General features: G+C 57.0%; 9 protein-coding genes across 9 annotated transcripts; 5 read left to right on the top strand and 4 right to left on the bottom strand.

The window, feature by feature from the left end:
* Nucleotides 1-146: 146 nt before the first annotated feature.
* Nucleotides 147-1409, top strand: GPI11 (mannose-ethanolamine phosphotransferase GPI11; the record flags this gene model as incomplete). Its single annotated transcript, XM_076677216.1, has 5 exons — nt 147-689; nt 752-837; nt 899-1039; nt 1100-1208; nt 1275-1409. The coding sequence occupies 5 exons, from the start codon at nt 147-149 to the stop codon at nt 1407-1409; spliced, it is 1014 nt and encodes a 337-aa protein (XP_076535735.1).
* Nucleotides 1410-2118: 709 nt separating this feature from the next.
* JCM15063_004173 (TauD/TfdA dioxygenase family protein) lies at nt 2119-3508 on the top strand (the record flags this gene model as incomplete). Its single annotated transcript, XM_076677217.1, has 4 exons — nt 2119-2443; nt 2531-2707; nt 2771-3250; nt 3318-3508. 4 exons carry the CDS (start codon nt 2119-2121, stop codon nt 3506-3508), a joined length of 1173 nt encoding a protein of 390 aa, XP_076535736.1.
* Nucleotides 3509-3871: 363 nt separating this feature from the next.
* Nucleotides 3872-5150, bottom strand: JCM15063_004174 (uncharacterized protein; the record flags this gene model as incomplete). The annotated part of the gene is made up of 5 exons (XM_076677218.1): nt 3872-4065; nt 4132-4290; nt 4357-4486; nt 4558-4731; nt 4800-5150. 5 exons carry the CDS (start codon nt 5148-5150, stop codon nt 3872-3874), a joined length of 1008 nt encoding a protein of 335 aa, XP_076535737.1.
* A 771-nt stretch (nt 5151-5921) lies between these two features.
* On the top strand, nt 5922-7137 carry JCM15063_004175 (uncharacterized protein; the record flags this gene model as incomplete). Its single annotated transcript, XM_076677219.1, has 2 exons — nt 5922-6869; nt 6943-7137. The coding sequence occupies 2 exons, from the start codon at nt 5922-5924 to the stop codon at nt 7135-7137; spliced, it is 1143 nt and encodes a 380-aa protein (XP_076535738.1).
* A 718-nt stretch (nt 7138-7855) lies between these two features.
* On the bottom strand, nt 7856-10415 carry JCM15063_004176 (Zn(II)2Cys6 transcription factor domain-containing protein; the record flags this gene model as incomplete). Its single annotated transcript, XM_076677220.1, has 8 exons — nt 7856-8724; nt 8781-8834; nt 8899-9014; nt 9070-9113; nt 9185-9312; nt 9398-10125; nt 10191-10255; nt 10347-10415. The coding sequence occupies 8 exons, from the start codon at nt 10413-10415 to the stop codon at nt 7856-7858; spliced, it is 2073 nt and encodes a 690-aa protein (XP_076535739.1).
* A 377-nt stretch (nt 10416-10792) lies between these two features.
* On the top strand, nt 10793-14105 carry JCM15063_004177 (ribonuclease catalytic domain-containing protein; the record flags this gene model as incomplete). Its single annotated transcript, XM_076677221.1, has 2 exons — nt 10793-11364; nt 11432-14105. 2 exons carry the CDS (start codon nt 10793-10795, stop codon nt 14103-14105), a joined length of 3246 nt encoding a protein of 1081 aa, XP_076535740.1.
* Nucleotides 14106-14334: 229 nt separating this feature from the next.
* On the bottom strand, nt 14335-16123 carry JCM15063_004178 (uncharacterized protein; the record flags this gene model as incomplete). Its single annotated transcript, XM_076677222.1, has 5 exons — nt 14335-14679; nt 14760-15335; nt 15389-15567; nt 15638-15988; nt 16054-16123. 5 exons carry the CDS (start codon nt 16121-16123, stop codon nt 14335-14337), a joined length of 1521 nt encoding a protein of 506 aa, XP_076535741.1.
* A 712-nt stretch (nt 16124-16835) lies between these two features.
* On the top strand, nt 16836-18402 carry JCM15063_004179 (amidohydrolase family protein; the record flags this gene model as incomplete). Its single annotated transcript, XM_076677223.1, has 6 exons — nt 16836-16882; nt 16962-17105; nt 17186-17597; nt 17659-18022; nt 18089-18175; nt 18236-18402. The coding sequence occupies 6 exons, from the start codon at nt 16836-16838 to the stop codon at nt 18400-18402; spliced, it is 1221 nt and encodes a 406-aa protein (XP_076535742.1).
* A 210-nt stretch (nt 18403-18612) lies between these two features.
* On the bottom strand, nt 18613-19341 carry JCM15063_004180 (uncharacterized protein; the record flags this gene model as incomplete). Its single annotated transcript, XM_076677224.1, has 3 exons — nt 18613-18708; nt 18901-18933; nt 18994-19341. 3 exons carry the CDS (start codon nt 19339-19341, stop codon nt 18613-18615), a joined length of 477 nt encoding a protein of 158 aa, XP_076535743.1.
* Nucleotides 19342-19775: the final 434 nt, after the last annotated feature.

Raw genomic sequence — 19775 nt, forward strand, 5'->3', positions numbered from 1 at the left:
ATTCGCCAGTCGGAGAAAGAACAGACGGCTATCGTTCACAGAATGTCGTCTATCGACTTGGAGTGCGAAAGGCCAAGCGAGCTCGTCGGACGCACCGGACGCGCCGCGCGCCGCGATAATTCTCATGCGCTTTCTACGACCTATCGATGGCTCGAGGTAAGAAATCAGCTCGAGAGCCAGTACAGCGCACGCCTGCGACTGGTACGCCGACGACACAGGCTACGACCGTCAAGTCTCGCCCTCTCTCGAAACGATTGCCCTCTCCACTGCCCTTCGGACACTACATCCCGCGAGTGCCACTCCAGCTTGCAGCCGTGTACTTTTCGCTCCTGGCATCATCGTCGTCAGGACATGCGCAAATCGAAGGCATTCGGTTCCGACCAAACGGACGGATCTTGTCCTCCATCATTCACGACCCGCTCCGCACCTTGCCGATTGCGTGTGCTTTCTTAGCGGCCGTGCAGACTTGGGTTGGCGTATGGGTGAAAGGATGCAGAAGACAGGCGATCAGGCTCGCCGAGACGGGAGTACAGGAGCAAGAACCGAAACCCAAGCGACAGCGGCGCACCGCGAAGGACATCTTCGGCGAGATGTGGGCTAGAGCCAAGAGCGGGGAGCTCCCGCACAGAACGCTCGTGCTTCGAGCGACTGAGCCGGACGCGTCTGGCAAGACGCCAATCGACACCGAGGTCAGACTGTAGCGATTCTCCATGCTCAGAGCCGATCGCTCATTCCTCTGTCATTGCCACAGTTTGTCGTACCTGCTGTTGCCACCACCCTCATTGGCGCGCTCGTTTTTCATGTTTGCGCCGTTCTCCTCGGTGCTCCCCTCGTGTCGTAAGCTTTTGGATCTCTCTCGATGACGCAAACTCTCTAATCTGGTCTCGGTTCGCCATAGCAATGTCATCGAGACAGCCCTCCTTTCGCTCATGCTCAGTGTACTGGCCGTCTTGCCGTTGGCAATCGCTCATCCACCGATCCTCGCGCCTTCGTCTCCGACAGAACGCTACGTTTGGCTCAGATTCTTCTCCTCGATATCGTAAGAGCGAAGTATGGTCTGTACTATAAAAGCTTTTTTCTGACGATACTCTTGCTACAGGCCGAACGACGACCTCGAGTTGGCACTGCTCGCGCCAGCTCTGGGAGCGATCGGTGGCTGTTGGCTGGGAGCAGTACCGATACCTCTCGACTGGGATCGAACATGGCAGGTAAGTCGGGGAAGCCCTCTGCATGCCCGGCAGCTCAACTTATGGATTTCGCGCTTTGTCGGACAGGTTTGGCCAACGACGTGCATCATCGGAGCGCTTCTCGGACATGCGGCTGGGACTATAGTCTCCTTGAGCGTAGCGGCATTCCATGAAGCGGCCAAAGCCGCTCAGGAAGAGCTAGACAACATCAAGAATGAATGAAAACTTGAGTCTCCAACTGCCTGATCTGATCCGAGTCTGGCGCAGTATAAGCGACCTCATTTCTGCTCCTTGCTCATGGCGCGATGCGGGTCAGAGCGCGCCTGGGCAGAAACGAGCGACATCGAGAGCGAGCCCAGCTCACGAATTCTGGGTCCTCGACTCACACTGGCTCATAGGAGTTGCCGTATGTGCGGAAATTCTTTGACAGCTTCAAGGCAGCGGCCCACGCCAGAGAAGACCGTACGACGGCTCCCCAGCGTGCAGCATTGCCACCGCGTGTTTGTCGATCTGCGCTTTGCTGATTTCTCGGCGATCGCCGTATATACGTCAATACAGGTCTGTAATCGAGTTCTATGACAAGTAAGCGATCGTGCTTACAAGCGCAAGGCTCGCGCACGAAATCATTTCGTGAGATCCGCAGTAAATTGCGACTTCGTTCTTTTGAGGAGCACCAGACCGCGGCTACTCTCTCTTCATCTTTCTCAATCAACTCGCTCCTTCCGCCAAGCTGTGAACACGACCATCTGCGCAGGCTAGACGAGTTTCGAACGAAAGAACAAGCAAAACAGTTTTATCACGCGCAATACCCCGCGCGCATTTTTGCCTCCTGTTTTTCCCGTGGAGTAAACGCCTTCCCGGATCCCGACTCCCGACCACGTCCTATCGTCACCCCTCTCTCGATTCCCTTATTCTCTCGGCACTTGCGACCATGGTTACTATCCCTGCTACCACGGCCATGGCTGAGCAAGACCTCAAGTTCTCGACACTTCCTCTTGGTACAACAACGAGTCTGCTCACCCCGCCGCTCAGTCCCACGAGGTCTTTGTCCCCCGTGCTTTCCTCTCGCTCGTCACGACCACACGATTACAGTCCGCCCTCGACTCGGTACCTCGACGAAGTCTCGTACCCCCGAACGCGTGTCACTCCGGCTATCGGCGTGCAATTTGATAAGGCGTTCCAGCTGAGGGATATTCTCGCGCTCGCCGACGGGGATCTCAGGAAAGAGGGACTACTGACAGAGCTGGCGTATCAGAGTGAGTGGATCACCCACGACGGTCCAAAAAAATTGTTGACTTGGAGCCCGGCTAACCGCTGCAATCGTTTGTGTTGCACGTTTACAGTCTCGCTTCATGGCGTCGCGTTCTTCCCTTCACAAGATCTCGCTCCGGAAGATCTCGAGACTCTCGCTTTGGCCCTTGGCAGACTGTCGGGCGCGCCAGAAGACAGCGAATTGCATGTGCACCCGACTGCCGAGTTATCCGAGTCCGGCCGACCCAAAGTGGGTAAAATCTCTAACGGTCAGTCTTGCATCACAGCCTTCACAAGTCCAGAACGAAAGCTGACATGCTCGCCTCGCTCAGTCGCGTCGAAAGACGGTCGTGCCATCACCTTCAAGGACGAACGATCCGACCTCGCCAGTATGGGGTGGCACACCGACATCTCGTTCGAGCCCCGTCCCGCGAGGTACTCGATGCTTCGCATGACGACGTTGCCACCCAACGGCGGCGACACCCTCTTCTCGTCGGCCTATTCGCATTACGACATGTTGTCGCTCCCAATGAAGGAGTTCCTCTCAAACCTGAAAGCCAATCACTCGGGCGCTATGTTCCGTCACCAAGCGCGGAAACACGGGTTCGATCTTCACCTCGGACCTCGCGGCGCGCCCGAGAACGTGGGCGACGAGTTCGAAGCGAGCCACCCCGTCATTCGCACGAACGCAATCACCGGATTCAATGGCCTCTTCGTCAACCAGACCTTCACGGAGCGAATCGAAGGCCTTGGCTTTGACGAGTCAAAGTTCCTCCTCGACTATCTTTTCAAGCTTCAGGCGCAAGCTCATGGTGCGCCGATATTCTAGCTCCGAAGCCTGCTTCAAAGCCAATTACTGATCGCTTGCTGCCTCACCAGACGCCATGCTCAGATACAAGTGGAACGAGAACGATCTCGCCATCTGGGACAACTCGGCCTGCAATCACTGCGCAACTTTCGATTACTCCGAGCTTCGCGCTGGCGATCGAACAGTATGCGTTGGCGAGCTTCCTTATTACGATCGCGAGAACGGCAAGTCCAGGAAGCAGACTACCGGCTCGTACGTCTAGACTTTTTCTAGATGCGCACGTGCCTTCCTTTCCTCTTTTCTTTCCTGTACTTCCCTGCACATCTCTCTGTTGTAGAGCAGCAGGACGAGATACCTCAACGGTTTCTACCTGTATCCTCCCCTTCTCACCCTGCCTTCACTGCCCTTTCGCCCTCTGTCGTCGTCACCCAAAAGCTCCTTCGCATCAGGCACCGTCGCGCTCATCCGCGGCAGCTCCCTTATTCCTCCTCGTCTTTCGATACCCTCGTTCTTCTGTACCCTGCTCTGCAGGCTTGTATTCCTCACGATTATCCGCGGGAACGCAAAGAAAAATTACACCATATGGTACCGTCCGATTTCAAAGTGAGCAGGGCTATCATATCGCTCAGAAGATGGCCATGTTCTGTCCCGTACTCGCTAGTCCTTTCTCGACTTTGAGCGGCATGGCCGAGAAGAAGAATGTCCACCGCTGCTCGCGTTCGCAATGCGCGGCGAGCTCATCAAGGCTCAGCAATTCGCCAATCGGCATCATCCATCCGGAGAGCAGGACGGGATGGAGCAGCTTCTCAGGTGTGGCAGCTGCCCACAAGCAAGACTGAGTGTGAGCGATAGCACACGAAGCGTGCGCGGGAAACAGTGACTTACGCCATGCTTCAAACGCAGGTTGATCACCTGCGACAGCAGCGAAACCCTCATCCCACAAGAACTTCAGCACATGGTCTCCTTGTTCGATACCCGCATAGGTGCCTCCGATCTTTTCGAGCTTGTTATCCGCCTTGAGTTCTTCGAAGCGCGTCTGATAGCCTGCGATGAGCTCAATGTGTATTGAGCTTGATATGATAGCGTGGGACGGAAGGCTACACTATGTACCTGTGCGCGATATGAAGATGTCTCCCCGACGGAATGTCACACCCTGTTGCGTAGCGATCTCGCGGATCACATCGAGAGGAACGGCATGAGATTCGAGACACGGGTCGTACTTGACGCCATTCTGTCTCGCCTGAGATTGATCGACGTTTCACAATTGAGGTCAATGCTGCACTGCGTAACAAAATGGCAGGCAAAGCTTACCCAGCGAGCATAGTCAATTAGGACGCCCCTGCCCACGATGCCACCTGCATCAGCCCAGGCGGCCATTCCGCGCCCTACGTTGCCAGCTTCGACGTCCTCGACGGTCGCTCCCCCGTAGAAGTAGCCGCTGTCGGGATACGAGACGTGATATGGTCCGTCCCACTGGGTCGAACTCTGTCGTCAATCGGAAAGTCAATCCTCCGGAGCATATTGAGCTCGATGATGCGTCTTTCCGCGCTCACCTGAGTGTTGATATGTAGCAGATCGTCGTGCTTGGGGAACCACCGCTCGTGATTCTGCTCTGCCTCTGCCTTTGTTGCCGCATTCTTGTCGATGCGCTTGACAGTGTGCTCCGCCTGCTTCCTGCCAAAGAGAGTGAAGCCGCCATTTTCGATCGACAGGTCCAAGGAGAACCGCTTTCCAGTTCTGATCTCCTCGCTCGCAGCTTGTTTGACAAGTTCGGGCGTGATCAGTGCAAGCCGACCCCGAGCGTCAATGGAGGTCGGGCACGGCGAATCCCAGACCGAGTAGGGATGCTGCGGGTCTCTCGAGAGTGAAGAGAACGTTCGATGGTCGTGGTCGCAATCTGTCATGAGCCCGATGTATAGACGAATAAGAGAGCAACAATAAGTACTGTCTGTGGGGAGCGCTCTCAAGCACCGGCAAGTGGGGGTTCCATGGTACAGTACTGTATGTTTCGCCTTACTTCGCACCATGTCACGCCCACAGCGTTGTACCGAGAGCCACGTCTTCGCTTAGGCGGCACAGTGAGCCTGCTGTACATGTACTCGGGAATCTGCGACGGGAAAAATCGAGCACGGTGCTCACAACACATTAATAAGCGGATCCCGCCGGCGACCGCGCGCCGCAACTAGCCGCCACGGGCGGAGAGACTAGTGCAGCAACACTCTGGCAAGACAGCAAGCATTACAGTAGTTGCGTACAATAAATAGCTGCGAGTCATTCGGTCGAAATGGACTCGGTCGGGTACTGTACGAGCCTGTAAAGAGTCGATGTGGTGACCGGTGCCGGCCTTCGGGCACAGTGCGTCAAATCGATAAAAATTCCTTGCCGAGATTTGCTAATCAGCTTATTGTTGCCGACGCTGACTAGTGCTCACTATTGCTTCCCCTTGGGCTTGACCTCTCGTGTAACGCGCCCCCTCTACGACTTCTTGTCCAGCACGGCAGAAGCACAATCCGCGACCGGCAACATCGATCAAGCTCTGTAGAGAGACACTTCGAAAAATATAGGAGCCCCGCTCCCCCAGAATTCGCGTTAATCACCTGCTTCTTGCTTCCTTCCCCTTCCTTCTTGCCTTTTCTCTCTCCACCCTGCTTCACGGCAGCTCGCAACAACTCAATATGACGACCGATCGAACCACTTCGCGCCCGATCGATATCGCACCCTCTGGCGACCCCCACGCGAATAGCTCGTTTTCCCCTTCGTCCGCGCAGTCTCCATCATCCGCCCTGTCCGCATCACTCAAGGCGTTCTCAGACTTGTCCTTGGTCAACAAGCCGCCAGTCAAGCTCGAGAGTGACGAGTTCAAGCAAGCGATGCATCACGCGCGCCGCGCCTCGTTCAACTCGGGAACGGCAACTCGCCCCATCATGGTCCCCTCCGACGAGCCGAGGAACGTACCCGCGCTCTCCACCAGCCCCGGCAGCAACGTGAGCGACCTGTCGTCCCTCCCCACGCCGTCGTCGTCGCCTCCAGCCACTAGCTCGACTCTAGCGCAAGCCCCCACTTCTTCATCCGCGTCTTCCCTCAAGCGGTCCGCTTCAACAGGCGGCAACGGCACACAGAAAACTGCGGCAGTACCCATCTTGGGAGGGGTGTGCGAGAAGGAGGAGATCGAGGCGCTCGAGAGCGGCTCGCTCGCGCTCGATGAACCTGCATCTGCACCGGCACACCATCACTCGCGCAGCGTATCCAACACAGAGGGCTCGAGCCTGTTCGCTGGCGGCGCCAAGTGGGGCTGGCCAGGATCCGGAGGCAACGGCGCCAATTCGCCCCCGCGACAGAACCTCTCGATGCGACGCGGTTCCCTCGGGTTCGCCTCGCCTCCCGGCTCCTCGACGCTTCCCTTGCACCCTGCGCCTGTAGCCGCTGCATCTTCTGGCGGCAGCATCATCAAGAATTCGCCCCCTCTGCCGCCTACCCAGGTCGATCCGTACAGCCGCATGCAGCCGCTCGGTCGAGTCGTCAGCGCCGGCGCTTCACTGCAGACTTCGAAGGACGGCAATGGCAGCGGAGAAGGGTTCAATCTGTTCCGCAGGCTCTCAATCGGAGGCTTCGGCGCGAAAAAGGTTAGTCCTTGTGCTCATCCTCTCACCTCAAGGACGTAGCGCTCATGGAAATCGTCTTATGCATCCCTTCCAGCGGCCGTCTCCTCCTTCTCCCCCATCTCTCGCTCTGCCACCCCGCGAGTCGACATTCACCGCGCCCGAATCGAGCGTAGGTTCTGGAGACCCGCTCGGTCGAGGTCGAACTCTCGCCGCTACCGGCTCCGCAACAGCCAAGCCCAAGCGCAAGCTCAGTCCGATGGGCGAAAAGTTCCTCCGGGGAGGTTACTGAATGGTGCTCGCAAGTTGTCGCGCGTTCACGGAGCATGGAGGCTCAGGAGAAAGCAAGTGATATAGACCCAGATTCCCGCGGGCAGGACCGCGTCCGAATCGATCCCTCGCTCACTGTTTCAGCATCTGGAACAATCTCGAAATGCTGCACGATCCGTTCATCCCGAGGCCGCCTATCGAAACCTTCATCCTTTCCTCCGATCTGTTCGAAACCCTCGGTAATCCCTTGGGCTCATCATTCCTGGCGACAACAACAAAGCCTTTGCTCCTAGTGAGCGAGGGAGTACGTCGCATCGTACCCACGCACAATATCGGCCGTCTGATTCACCGGTCAAGCGAACCCAAGAAAAATTCCAATCCAAGGTCTACCTGTTCTAAGCGGCCGTTGCACGGAGATTGTCCTACAATAACCTCTCTCACGCCACTATGCAACCTTCGAACATGACCGGTTCTTGAACTGCTTGTTGCCGGTCACCAGCGCACAGTTCCCCGGATTTCGTCTGTTCCTCTCAGTCACGACTCTATCTCTGTCTCTCTCTTTCTCTCTATAGTATCTTGTTGTACACATGAAATTGTCAAAGAAGCGAATCTGTATCTTCGTTCTCGGATTCCCAAGTCCCCTGTGGCCTGTCGCTTGTCTTCCGTTTTTCCCCTCACTGTTGTTCCCCGACTCGGTAAATGTGCAAAGCACGTACAAGCAACATTTCTCCATTCTGATGTCAGTACAACCCTAGAACCTGAGCAAGTTCGTCCAGCTGCTGCTGCTGATGACCATGCACAATCTCGTGCAGACTCTCATCGAAACCTTGGCCGAAATCGGTATTCGAGGGACGAGCGAGTTCAGGATCCGTTCCGTGTTCAGTCGAAGAAGGTGTCGAAATGGCCGTCAAATTGGCGAACCCAGCCGAATTATTCGAGACAGGATCTGTCGAATCGGGTCCCGATTCGACTTGGAACGACAAGATTCGAGTGTCGAGCTCTAGGATGATTGAATCCGTGTTCGCATCGGACCACACGAACCCGATCTGTTTCAACGCGTTCGAAACGGCTCGCATCTGTTCGACCGCGTTCCGATCGAGGTCGATGAACCCTTCGTCGAGTTCCGACAAGAGGAATTCTCCCCATTTTCGCATCCCATGGGGGACGAGGTGAGTCCATGCTGTGAGGGAAGCGAGTCGTTCGAACGAGTCGAGGATCGCGGCGAACCCATGACGTGCGAGCGTTCGAGCTTCAGCGACACACAAATCTAGTCGAGACTGATCAATCCGATCCCGAGACGTCGTGGGTCTTGCTGATCGAGCTTGTTGTGCTCGAAGTCGATGGTACACGATCAGCGTGAGATACGACCATGAGTACTGAATCACGGTACGGAACGAGCGCATGGCGGGAATGTGCTTCGCGTGCGCACGAGAATCAGGTCCGCGAGTCGGGTACGAAGGGAATTGGTGCGGTGCGGCCGCGGGTGCGAGCGTATCGATGTGTTCGTCAAGAGACCGGACGAGGACGCTGGCGCAGCGTCGACGATACTCGAGCGACTCGATGATCGACAGGGTCTGCTTCATATCGAACGGTGCATCGAGCGTCCATTCTACCCGCGCAAACGATTCAGCGCACGCTGGGTCATTTTGCGCTCGAAAGGCTTACCGGCGACAAGAGTTTCATAGATTCGGCGAGACAGATCAAGGCTGAGCGAGAAATCTGTCAAAGAAACTGTCAATGAGGGAGAATCTCGCATGCTTGGACCGATGAGCGCGGAACGAACGAGGGTTCGCGAGAGGCCAACCGTTGCCGGATTGCCTGCCTTGCTCGACTTGTCGATCGACTGCAATCTCGCAGGAAACCGTCGGACCGACGAGAGCAATCTGATCGTGGCGGGACCTGAGAAGTAATTCCATCAGGTACAAGCGTTCACGGTAGACGTGAGCTGACTGACGGCGGTGCTTGTTCCAGAATCAGAGCTTGGATCGAATCCACTGTCTGCGACGGAAAGCCAGACAGTTGCAACGTCAATACTAGAACGACAGCGAACTGGGTGGGCAAGAACTAACCAGGTAGCAGGCCCAACGTATGGTTGATTCTGTAGATTCAGCTATTGGAGCCGGCGGACACAGGGTGCGGAGATGCGACATCTCTGCAGCATACCAGACAGCGGCAGATGAAGTCTCGTTCACGGGCACTGGCCGGGAAGACGAAGGACGTTAGTTGCGAGTGGCGGACATACTCGTGGACGACTGGCAGACGAGGGACCAAGGTGCGCTCACAGACCGAGTCTAACCAGCGCAAGATGAAGCACGTGGTCACAGCTTCTCGAGACGGCTCAAACAGGACGTCGCTCGCCTTCGCACGGCGGAGTGCTTCCTCACGGTAGGCGCGACACGCGGCGCTGCGCAGTCGGCCAAACTTGCGCAAGTCGGGCAAGTGTTCGAGTACGGCGAGGAAAGATGTCGGGCATGCGCGGCCGAGATGCAAGCCGAACGGATCGAGGATCGAGGGGTGATACGACAGGAGGGCTCCGACCGCGAAGGCGCAGTAGGCAAGCACCTGAGCACGGGGTTCGAGGAGTTCGACTTGCCACGAGAGGGCGCTCAACGTACGCTCGAGGTCGTACGCGGCGAAGGTCGGGTGCTCGTGCTGGGGCGACTGGGCGAAGGCTTCGACGAGATGCTGAGCGAGCTCGGGCGAGACCTCGAGGCTCGGTGTGGGGTAGTGCAGCGGTACGAGCTGGTAGGAGGCGGACGAAAGCACGGGCAGTAGTGCAGCTTCGAGGAGGTCGGTTGCGATCGATGGAGGTTCCCGAGAGGGAGGAAGCTCGACGGAGTCGGGCGTAAAGGTGGTCGTGTCTGCGCTCGGACGTGGCCGCCTCGCCTCGCGGGGCTCGATGGCGGAAGGCAGAGGCGACCGCGCAGGCGCAGGTGCGGAAGAGGCTGTGCTTGCGGAGAGAGCGGATCTCCCCGCCGGTCTGCGCCGCACGACGGGAGTGGTTGTACACCTGCGCTCCGAAGAAGCCGGGGTCAGCACGCGGGCACGTCGGGAGTCGTTCGGGCAGCGGCTCACTCGACGCCCTTCTCGATGCATCGAGGGCAGCCTGCCGGGCTTGGATGACACAAGACGCGCTTGCGCTGGCAACGCGGGCGAAGCATGCGCGAGGACGAGGCGGTGTCAGTCGATCCCCAATGAGACGCTCCATACAACGGCTTCGACGGTACGCACCTTGCAGTGATCGCAGCTCGGAGGTTTCCTGGCCCGATTCACCGGCAGCTTGGTACCCAGCGGAGGCATCGTTGAGCGAGCGCTGAATTGCGAACCTCGCAGCTCGCGCCTTGGAGCCGTTGAGGCGTGTTTCCTTTCTGTCGCCCCCACACAGCTCTGAGTGCGTCGAGCAAGGACGGCAAGACGATGCTTGCGAAGCGTACTGATAGGGCGACAGGGAAAGATACAAGAAAGACAGGGGGGAAAATATTACTTCGTCTGATCAAGAATCGCGCCCGAGTCTCGCTCGCCTCGACGACTCTCACGTATACCCGCTGTGCGTTTTCCTTCGTCGAAGAGCCGAAGCTTCGAACCAGGTGCGTCCTAGTCAGGGCTCACGTCAACCTCATCTTTCGTCGATTCGAGTTGGCTGATCCTTTCTCTGTCGCATCTATGCGGTCCAGGCCATGATCGTGGCGCAGCATGTCATCGTGAGGGCCCGCCAGACTGTCCTGTCGACCGCCCAGCCTACGCTCGCACCGGCGCGATCCTTGTCGTGCTACTCGACCGGTCGATCTTCCTCCCAGACTCCGCCACCGCCTGCACCCGTCACGAAGCAGGACAGCGCCGAGCGTTTGTATCGCAAGGTGATCAAGACCGCCGTCTTGGGCGCGTACGAATTGTCGCACTCAGCGATCGCCACAGGATCCTCGCCCGCCGCGCGCGGGTTCCAGCCGCCCAAGCTACGCAACACTCCCAACAGTGAGCGCGGTACCCGCGCGAGACTCGTCCGCGTAGATCCCGTACAGGTCGTGCGCAACGGTCATACCCGCCGACCTACGGCTCGCACCGCTCGAACACCGCCCGGACCGGCCAGCTCGAAGCGCTTCTCGACCACCTGCAATGTCGCACGCGCACCTGAGGATACGTTCGAGCTCGAAGACATGTGGCTCGAATCCGAAGGCGGCGACTTTGATGCCGCGAGTGATGGCAACCGCGCGAGGATTCCCAAGCCGGGAGACTGGGTCGAGACGCGCAGGTGAGACGAGCCGTTGGCGGGGTTCTCTCAAACACAAGCCTGACCAGTATGTCGTGGCTCTGCGCAGGAACGGTCAGCCCTCGTCCGGCATCTATCTCTCGCTCGGAACCACGAGCGCCCGGCGCTTCATGATCCTCCCCGTCAACGGTGAACGCACCGAGCTCTCGCTCGATGATATTACCTATGTCCTTCCCGGGGTGATCCCTGCTGCACTCGCCTCGAGCGCAAGTTTCGCCAACGCTCCCGAATTTCTCCCTTCTTCGCCACAGGCACTCGAGATGCTGCAGAAACTGCGTCAGATCGAATTCGCGATTGAGGAAGAGACGAAAGTGCTCGTCTACCATGGTGTTCACGATCTGCGCCGCATCCTCGAGTCTCCTTCTCCCGCATCGTCGAAGAAGGCCAAATCGTCGGCGTCCCTTCCCGCTACAAGCACTACTATCAGCACCGCAGTCCGAGCGCTCGGGCTCGCTCCAATGTCCACCTCGACTACCCATGCGTTCCCTCTCGCGCGCCAGATTGCGATGCACCGGTTCCTGCTCGACAATGCGGTTCATTTTCTCGCAGATGGCCTCGCTCTGCGGATATCCGGCAAATTCGACCTGCGCGACCCGAAGGAAGTCGACCGCTTTGAGCGAGTGAGACACTGGACCCGGAGTCAGTCGCCAGAGATCGTTGGCTTCGCGGAGAAGGCGGCGAAGATCAGGGAACATGGTCGGCTGAATCCTCCAGAGACGACCAGTGCCGATGGCACGCTCCAGGTGAGGAAGCTGCCCGACAGCAGCACGTTCGTCTGGACGAAAGAAGAACAAGAGATTTTACAGTTCTTGCGAGACACGTTGGCGTATGATCGCGCACTGCAAATGCAGCCTCACATGGCTGTCGCACCTTCGATCCTCAAGCTTGTCGACCAGCAGACGCTCGCACTCGGCTTGTCGCGATGGGACTCGGAACTCGAGATCAAGAAGGGTGGCATCAGGGATTTCCTGAGTCAAGTGGGAGAAACGGCGCCCTGGGAGAATTGGGCAGCACTCGAGAAGAGTACCGGATTGGAGAATTGGGAACAAATGAGCACTCAGGTCGGGCGTGCTCTCGACCGTGCGAATTCGAAACCTAGCAAGACGACGCTCACTTCGACCAGCTTCTACCCTCAAGACCCGCACGACGCGATCCGGCGCGATTTCGGCGACATGACCGTATACACGATCGATGACGCTGGTGCGTTCGAGCTCGATGACGGAATCTCGCTCGCACCTGCACCCCCAACCGCCTCCGGCAAGACGACCCATTGGGTCTACGTGCATATCGCAGACCCGACAGCGCTTCTTCACACGGGCCATCTCGTCGCAAAACTCGCGAGAGTCCGAGACCATACAGTATACTTCCCTGAGAAGACGTGGGGGATGTTGCCAGACAATTTCGTCGAGGATCAAAAGCTGAGTTTGGGCTCGCAGAATGGCGAGCCGCAACGAGTGATGAGCTTTGGAATGAGGATTGAGGAGGACACGGGAGAGGTGATCGAAAGCAACGTACAAGTCGGTGTCATTCGCAAAGTGCTCCGCTTGACGTACGCTGGAGTCGACAGTGCTCTTGGGCAACCCGCACCGCCTCCCAAGAAGGGCATCAAGCATTCTGTGTCGTTCACGACGGAGACCGCATCAAGCGCTCCAGCGACTCGACGTCGACATATCGACGATGATGCCCTCGCTACAGACGACAGTGCACGCGCACAGCTCCGTACCCTGCATCAATTGTCGGGAAAGCTTTTGGCGCGACGATCTGCCAGCACTGCCATGTTCTGGAACTTCCCTTCGGCCAGCGTTTCCGTTTCAAACAGCCTCTCGCCTTCGTTCACGACCTCTTCTCGACCGACCTTCTACGCCTCGTCGCCGAACGTCGAGCTTTTCCTCCCGTCTGTACACGACCGCGCTTTCGTCGAATCGCCCGCGAACCTGCTCGTATCGGAGATGATGGTTGCCGCGAATCGCACAGCGGCCAAGTTCTCGGTCGAGAACGGCTTGCACGTCCCGTTCCGAGTTCAAGGCGGACCATCTGGCTCTCCAGAAGCGATCGAAGCGTTGCTCAAACTCCGAGACCCGAAGACGGGTCAAGCAGATGCCGTCGACGTTCTCAAGACTGGCGTCGACTTTGTTCCGGGTGCCAACACCCCAACGACAGGTTCTCACTGGCCAATGGGAATCAATGATGACTATGGTTACGTCAAGGTCACCTCTCCTCTGCGACGATTTTCGGACCTCTTCTCGCACTGGCAACTCAAATCCGCACTCTCGCCCGCATCTTCTCTGACGACTCCTCGATTCGACCTCCCCTCGGTATTGCAGCACATTCGAGGGTTCGACGCTGTCGCGAAAGCTCGACACCGGTTGTCTGATTCGGCGGTCAAATTCTGGTCCCTGTTTGTCATCTCGCACAAATTGTCCCTCCTGAACCAACTCGAATCGCGTACAAACGCCTTGTCCACAACCGACCTCTCGGCGCAAGATTCAGAATTCGTACAGCTGCTTTCGGGAGGACTTACGGCGATCCCCCTGCGAATTGCGGCACACTCGTCTTTCGACAACAAACATGTTCAACCGATCGTCATCCCTCAACTGGGAGTCACTGGAACTTTGCAGGTCGACAGACTGGATCAGGCGCCGCAGATCGGAGAGGAGGTACCGATCAAGATTGACGATGTCATCCTCAGTGCGCGGAGTAAAGTGGTCGTCTCGCGGAGATAGATATGTTGCCCTCCGAAATTTATTGGCTAAGATTGTATTGTTGTACCATATGTCGCTTCAACCGCATGCTTTTTGCAAAGACCTCATGTACCGATGCACATCTCGCAATTCATGACTGAAACAAAATGCATTGAGCGATTCTAAAGAGGTACAACAGGGATGGACAGCGTATTATCAAATGAAATTATGAGGTATTGTCTACTGAGCTCGAGGATCTCCAGTGACGGATCTAGTCGACCAGTTTGAATTCGATCGTACAGAACCCTTCGCTTTCTCGAGCGTCTGCCGGTGCTGCAGGATCCGGACTCGGACCTTGTCGAGTCGAGCGCAAGGTGTACCGGATCGGCATGAGGTCGCCGCTTCCAATGAAAGACGCAACGTTCATCTTGACTGGACCAATCTTGACGTCGAGCGTATTGAGGTCGCAGAACGGGGCAAAGAACGAAGCCGTGTAGATCACGTCCGGATCGTAGGTGAACTCGTTGCGGTACTTGCCGCCCGATGCGCAGAAGTGCTTGCGACGCTGAGCGATGCTACGAGGATGGTCCGGGTCAAGGAAGACAAAGTCGGTCGCCTTTGAAAAGCACAGAATTGGGTAGTTCAGCGAGCTGATTGCACTAGAATAATGACATCACGGATCTAGGGAGAGCTCACCTCGGCAGGGTCAACAGCTTCGTCGGCGAACCTCCAAGGACCGAGCTCTTTCTCGACATTCGGGTTCGGCTGGTAAGTCGCGTCATTTGCTTGGCGCTTCGCAATCGCTGCATGCTCGGCTTGCAGAACTTGCTGTGGCGTCAGAAGGTGCTCGTTGGTCTCCGCCTTGGTGTTGCCACCCGTAACGTCAAGCGCGCCCATGAGTCCCGATAAGCTGAATTTCGATTTCTTCTTAGGTTTCGGCTGGGCGACGGAGGACGCGGGAGACGCGGTTCTCGAGGGTGTCGCGTCGAATCCTGTGGGCGAAGATGCGCGCTGACGGTCGTTCGAAAGTACTGGAGAGGCGGTTTCGGAAGATCGGCCCGAATCGATTGTTGCTGGTACATCGAAAGAACCTCTCGAGTTGGCGGACGCGGCAGTTGTACCGAGCGCGAGTGAAGAAGGACGATGGTGGAACCCAGGGCGGGACGCTACAGACTTGACAGCCGGATTCGTTCCAACACTGCTCGAGTGCGTCGCTGGCAGAAGCTCCTGATGAGCGGCGATAAACTTGTCCACTGCAGGATCACCTCGTAGCTGTCGACCCAAGTCAGTCCCTGGGGTCATTAAGGGTGGAAAATGAAGCTCACTCCGAGGAAACGCCAAACGGGAGGCGCCGAGGACCATTTCCGCTTTGTATCGTCAAGTTGACCAGTCGGCACGAGAGAGACTGCATCCTCTTCGCCTTCTCGATGCTGATGATCATGCGCGGCAAGCACGACGGCACGCTCGAGCCCGCTTGGGGCGGGATAGGCGCACAAGGTATTTACTGAAGGGCCGAGCTAAGTCAGTCATTTAAGAATATGCATGGGATCGTCTCAGATGGTCTTGGGCTGTACCAGCAGCGTTGTAAGGCGACATGATGAAAGGTTTGTCGCTCAGTTCGTAGTGCATCGCCGGGTCGATCCACTTGGCGACTTTCAAGCCCGCGTCCAAGGGTGCGCGAGGGAAAGATTCGGGCAGATAGTCGAAGTCGGAGCCGAATTCGACTTCGTCGCCGTTGTAAGGCTCGACGCCTGGTCGGCGCTTGAATTTGCCTTCAATCACGATCGCGAATTTGCGCGATCGCCCGTCAAAGAACAGGTTGTTCGCTTTCGGGGCAGATCCATCAGGCGTGACACCCGCAAAGTCGCGCACGAGGACCAGCACTCGTCCTGCGAAGTAGGGCGTGTCGATCTCGTACGGTTTGTCTACGAATGCCGTTTGAGCATTAGCTCGTGGACAAGGCCCTGCTTACAGCGCGAGAAGTGCTCGCCAGAATGGTTCACGTGGGCAAGCCCGGTTTCAAATCGGTTTGGTCCGATTCTGACTTCGAGTCGAGGCATCGTGTAAGAACAGGAGCGAGTGCGAGAGGTGTCGAAAGAGCTAGGCAGCCGCGGATGCGCAGTGTAGAGAGAGCGAGAGCTGCAGCTAGGCTTGTCGCGGCTTGGAATAGGTAAGCGAGCGTGGTCCTCGTGCGTGTGCTTAGACGAGCTTGAAGGCCGAGCAGGTCGAAATTGGCCGTAATCCCAAGATTACTGTACCGTGCGAATTCGATGACGATGTCGACGACGATCGGTGTCTGACCTTTTCTGCGCAAAATTGCTCGATCTCAAATTCGCTCCCGATTTTTGTGCAAGGAGGTATGCGTGGATTCAGGTGGCTGCATGCAGATGCCGACTCGAAGCCCGGCATCTGTCAAACCGGCACGTGACCCGCTTATTTGAACGCTCGGATTTACCATTTCGACTGTGCTTCATCCTACACATATTAATGCTCTTGTGTGCTCAGCCTATCAAAATAGGGACCGGGTGCGAAGATTGAGCCGTTCCCGGGTGCCGATTCACTGCCGAATGCTGGGTCGGCGCACGAGATCTCGCCCGTCGCCCGTCGCCCGCGAATCCTATCTGCACCGGCCGACATCGCGCTCCGCCGAATTGAACAGCTCCAACATCTACATCTCGAAGACTCTGCCGCTTCTGCTGCCCTCCGACTCCATCTGAGTTGCACACCCACAGCAGAGACACCCCTTACGCTAGCTTCAAACCACGTCAGATCATGCCCGACTCTTCTCGCCCGCTGCTCGTCGATGTGCACACACACATGTGAGTCGAATCTTGCGAATGATAGATAGGATTCATTGTGATAGGCGGCTGACCATTGCCAGTCATGATCATCGAATAGCTACCCTCCAGCGTACATGGAACTCTTGCGCAAGCGCGAACGCATCCCGAAAGTCGTCAAGAGCGAAACTGGCGATGAGCGTATCGTCTTGCTGAAAGAAGAGGAACACAAAGGTGCTGCCGCAAAAGGGCGACCCGTCGGACCGTGAGTGCTCCAGCGACCGAAAGCGAATAGAAGAAAGCTCGAAGAGAATGAACCGCTGACCTGCTCGCACGCGACCGCAGACAATACTGGGCGAGGGCTGAGAAGCTCAAGTTCATGGATGTCCACGGCATTGACCAGAGCGTCGTCTCGCTGGCGAACCCTTGGCTCGACTTTCTCGAAGCCGACGAAGCGGTTCAAGCGGCATACGATCTCAACGTCGACCTGCAAGAATACTGCGCAGCAACAGACGAGAGCGAGCCGACGAATTTCTTCAAGCCGTTGACAAAGAACCGGCTGTATGCATTCGGTTCTCTACCGCTTGTGCCCGGGATCAGCACGGACAAGATTCTCGAAGCTATCAAGCAGGTGCAAGAGCTGAGCTACTTGCGAGGGGTGGTCATGGGTACGAAGGGTATCGGCAAGGGACTCGACGATCCGGAGATGGAACCCATCTACGAAGCCCTTGCGGCCGCTGGGCTCGTCGTTTTCGTGGTGAGGTCTTATTCTTCTAGAGTTCAACATGTACAAATTTCTGACTAGATTTCCGTCATAGCACCCTCATTACGGTATCGAGAATGCATTCGGAGAGCTCGACAATGGCCACGTCCTCCCGCTCGCGCTCGGTTTCCCGATGGAAACGACTATCGCCATCGCTCGACTCATCCTTGCAGGAATTCTCGACCGACACCCGAATCTGAAGCTCCTACTCGCACACTCGGCCGGAGCGCTCCCCGCGTTGTCGTCGCGACTCGCCTCGTGTATCGCGCACGACCCTCATGTCGCCGGACGGCTTGAGCACGACTTCAGGTACTACCTCGGTATGCTGTGGTACGACGCTGTTGCATACGGGCCGGAAGAGCTCGCTCTCGTCGAGCGGGTTATCGCACGAGCAGGCAATTACGAGGGTCAGGAAGAGCGTGCGTTACCCTCCTCTGTGATTAGGCCGCACTGTGTCCTGATGTCGTGCAACTCGTATCTCGCAGATCTTGCCTTTGTCGACAGAGTCAATTCTCGCAAGGATCTGGTCGCACCGCCCGGCAAGTACCCTGGAGCCGAACGGATCATGTTTGGTCCGATGATCTCGTTTTAGCCGCCACGTGCAGTTCTGCTCACCTCGGATTAAACAACAGGTACCGACCATCCCTTCTTCGTTCCGATCGCGGGAGACACCGACGCCCGCTGGAGATCCGTCGACGAGAACCTGGAAGCGATCACGAGTGTCCCCGGATTTGGCGACGCAGAGATCCGCAACGTCTACGGACAGAACGCAGTCGAGCTGTTTGACCTCGAAGTCTAAGCATTCCCGAACGGCCGAATCTACATGTGGCCAACGAGATAAGCCACGCCAGCGGTTGCCCCGAGATTGCGCATACACGAATGTGAAACATATTTTCAAGTTCAATAAACACAATTCTAAGGTTAGGATGCGAAAGGCTCTCCAAAAGCAAGAATTTGTCTGGAGAGGCAGACAGTGAAGAGGAGCTTGTGCACGCTTTGTCGCAAGGGATCAAACGCGGGTGAACGAGCTCGAGCCGTTCCCCAACCCATAGATTCGAGCAGCGCGAAGGCCGAGATTCTTCTCGAGTGCATATGCCTTGCGTGGCTGTTATCCGCATTGATGAGATCAGCAAGGGGCCGATGGAGCAGGACAAGAGCTGGATGGAAAGAGCCAAAGCTACCCAGTTTTCGCGCTCCCATTTCCGCCAGGCTGTGATATCCAGTCCAGCGTCCTTCTATTCGAGTACCGTAGAATGTGAGCCGTGGAGATCACCTCCGTTTCAAGGTCAGAACTCACTAAGTAATGTTCGAAGAGTTCCGTCTGGGTTAACTGCTCGCACAACCGGCGCTGGTCAATCGCGCGCCTTGCTGTCCGAGCGAGATGACTCACCACGTGATGCGCTAAGAAGTGGTCCTCGTTCTCGCGCATGTCTCCAATCCTCCGAAGCTCGGAGAGGAGGTCCGCCCCAGAAGGCAACTTCGCCGCGAATTCATACTTGTTGAATTTCCAGTACGCGTCGCGGGTAGTGATAACAAGCGATACGAGCTTGTAGAATGGCCTGACGAGGGTGTAGTAATGACCTCCTGGCTGCTGAACCACGTTGGGACGACGAGATAGTAGATTCCTGATGTCGTGGATCCCACTTTTCGAAGAGCCTGACTGCACGTCAGGAGCAAGCTTTGCCAGTGCAGTCTCGAAGCTTCCGAACGTGCGGTTTTCCACAGGAGGACGCGACATGCTGGGGGATTGGGCGAGGATCAAAAGCGAGAAGAAAACAGACCACAGACCTCGCCGGCACTCTCCCTGTCCGAATTAGTGAGCAGTGACTCTGAGTAAGACCTCCTGAGCGGTAGACTGCGCAAATGACCGAGCAGGATTAGGGGGACGCACGTTCCCCGGTTGATCTAAGGGGTTATACCTCAACAACTCCGCGGTACGGGCCGTGCCGTCATTAACGTACGCCCAGATTTTGAGGTCAGGGCAGAGAGTCAGATAGGACAGAGTGCATGCCCAGACGCCGTAGGTTCGGGTGGACCGGGGGCTGCGGATTTCTTCGGGCGTTCGGGGCTTCCCGGGTGCAAATTGGACAACAACATGAATTGCGGTGAAGGATCGTTCATAGCCCGAGATAATCTGACGCTAAGGAGCGACGAGAGGCAGACAGCGCGAGG

Source organism: Sporobolomyces koalae, assembly GCF_050403365.1.
Source record: "Sporobolomyces koalae JCM15063 DNA, S_koalae_JCM15063T_v1_ctg7, whole genome shotgun sequence".
NCBI classification, from domain to species: Eukaryota; Fungi; Basidiomycota; class Microbotryomycetes; order Sporidiobolales; family Sporidiobolaceae; genus Sporobolomyces; species Sporobolomyces koalae.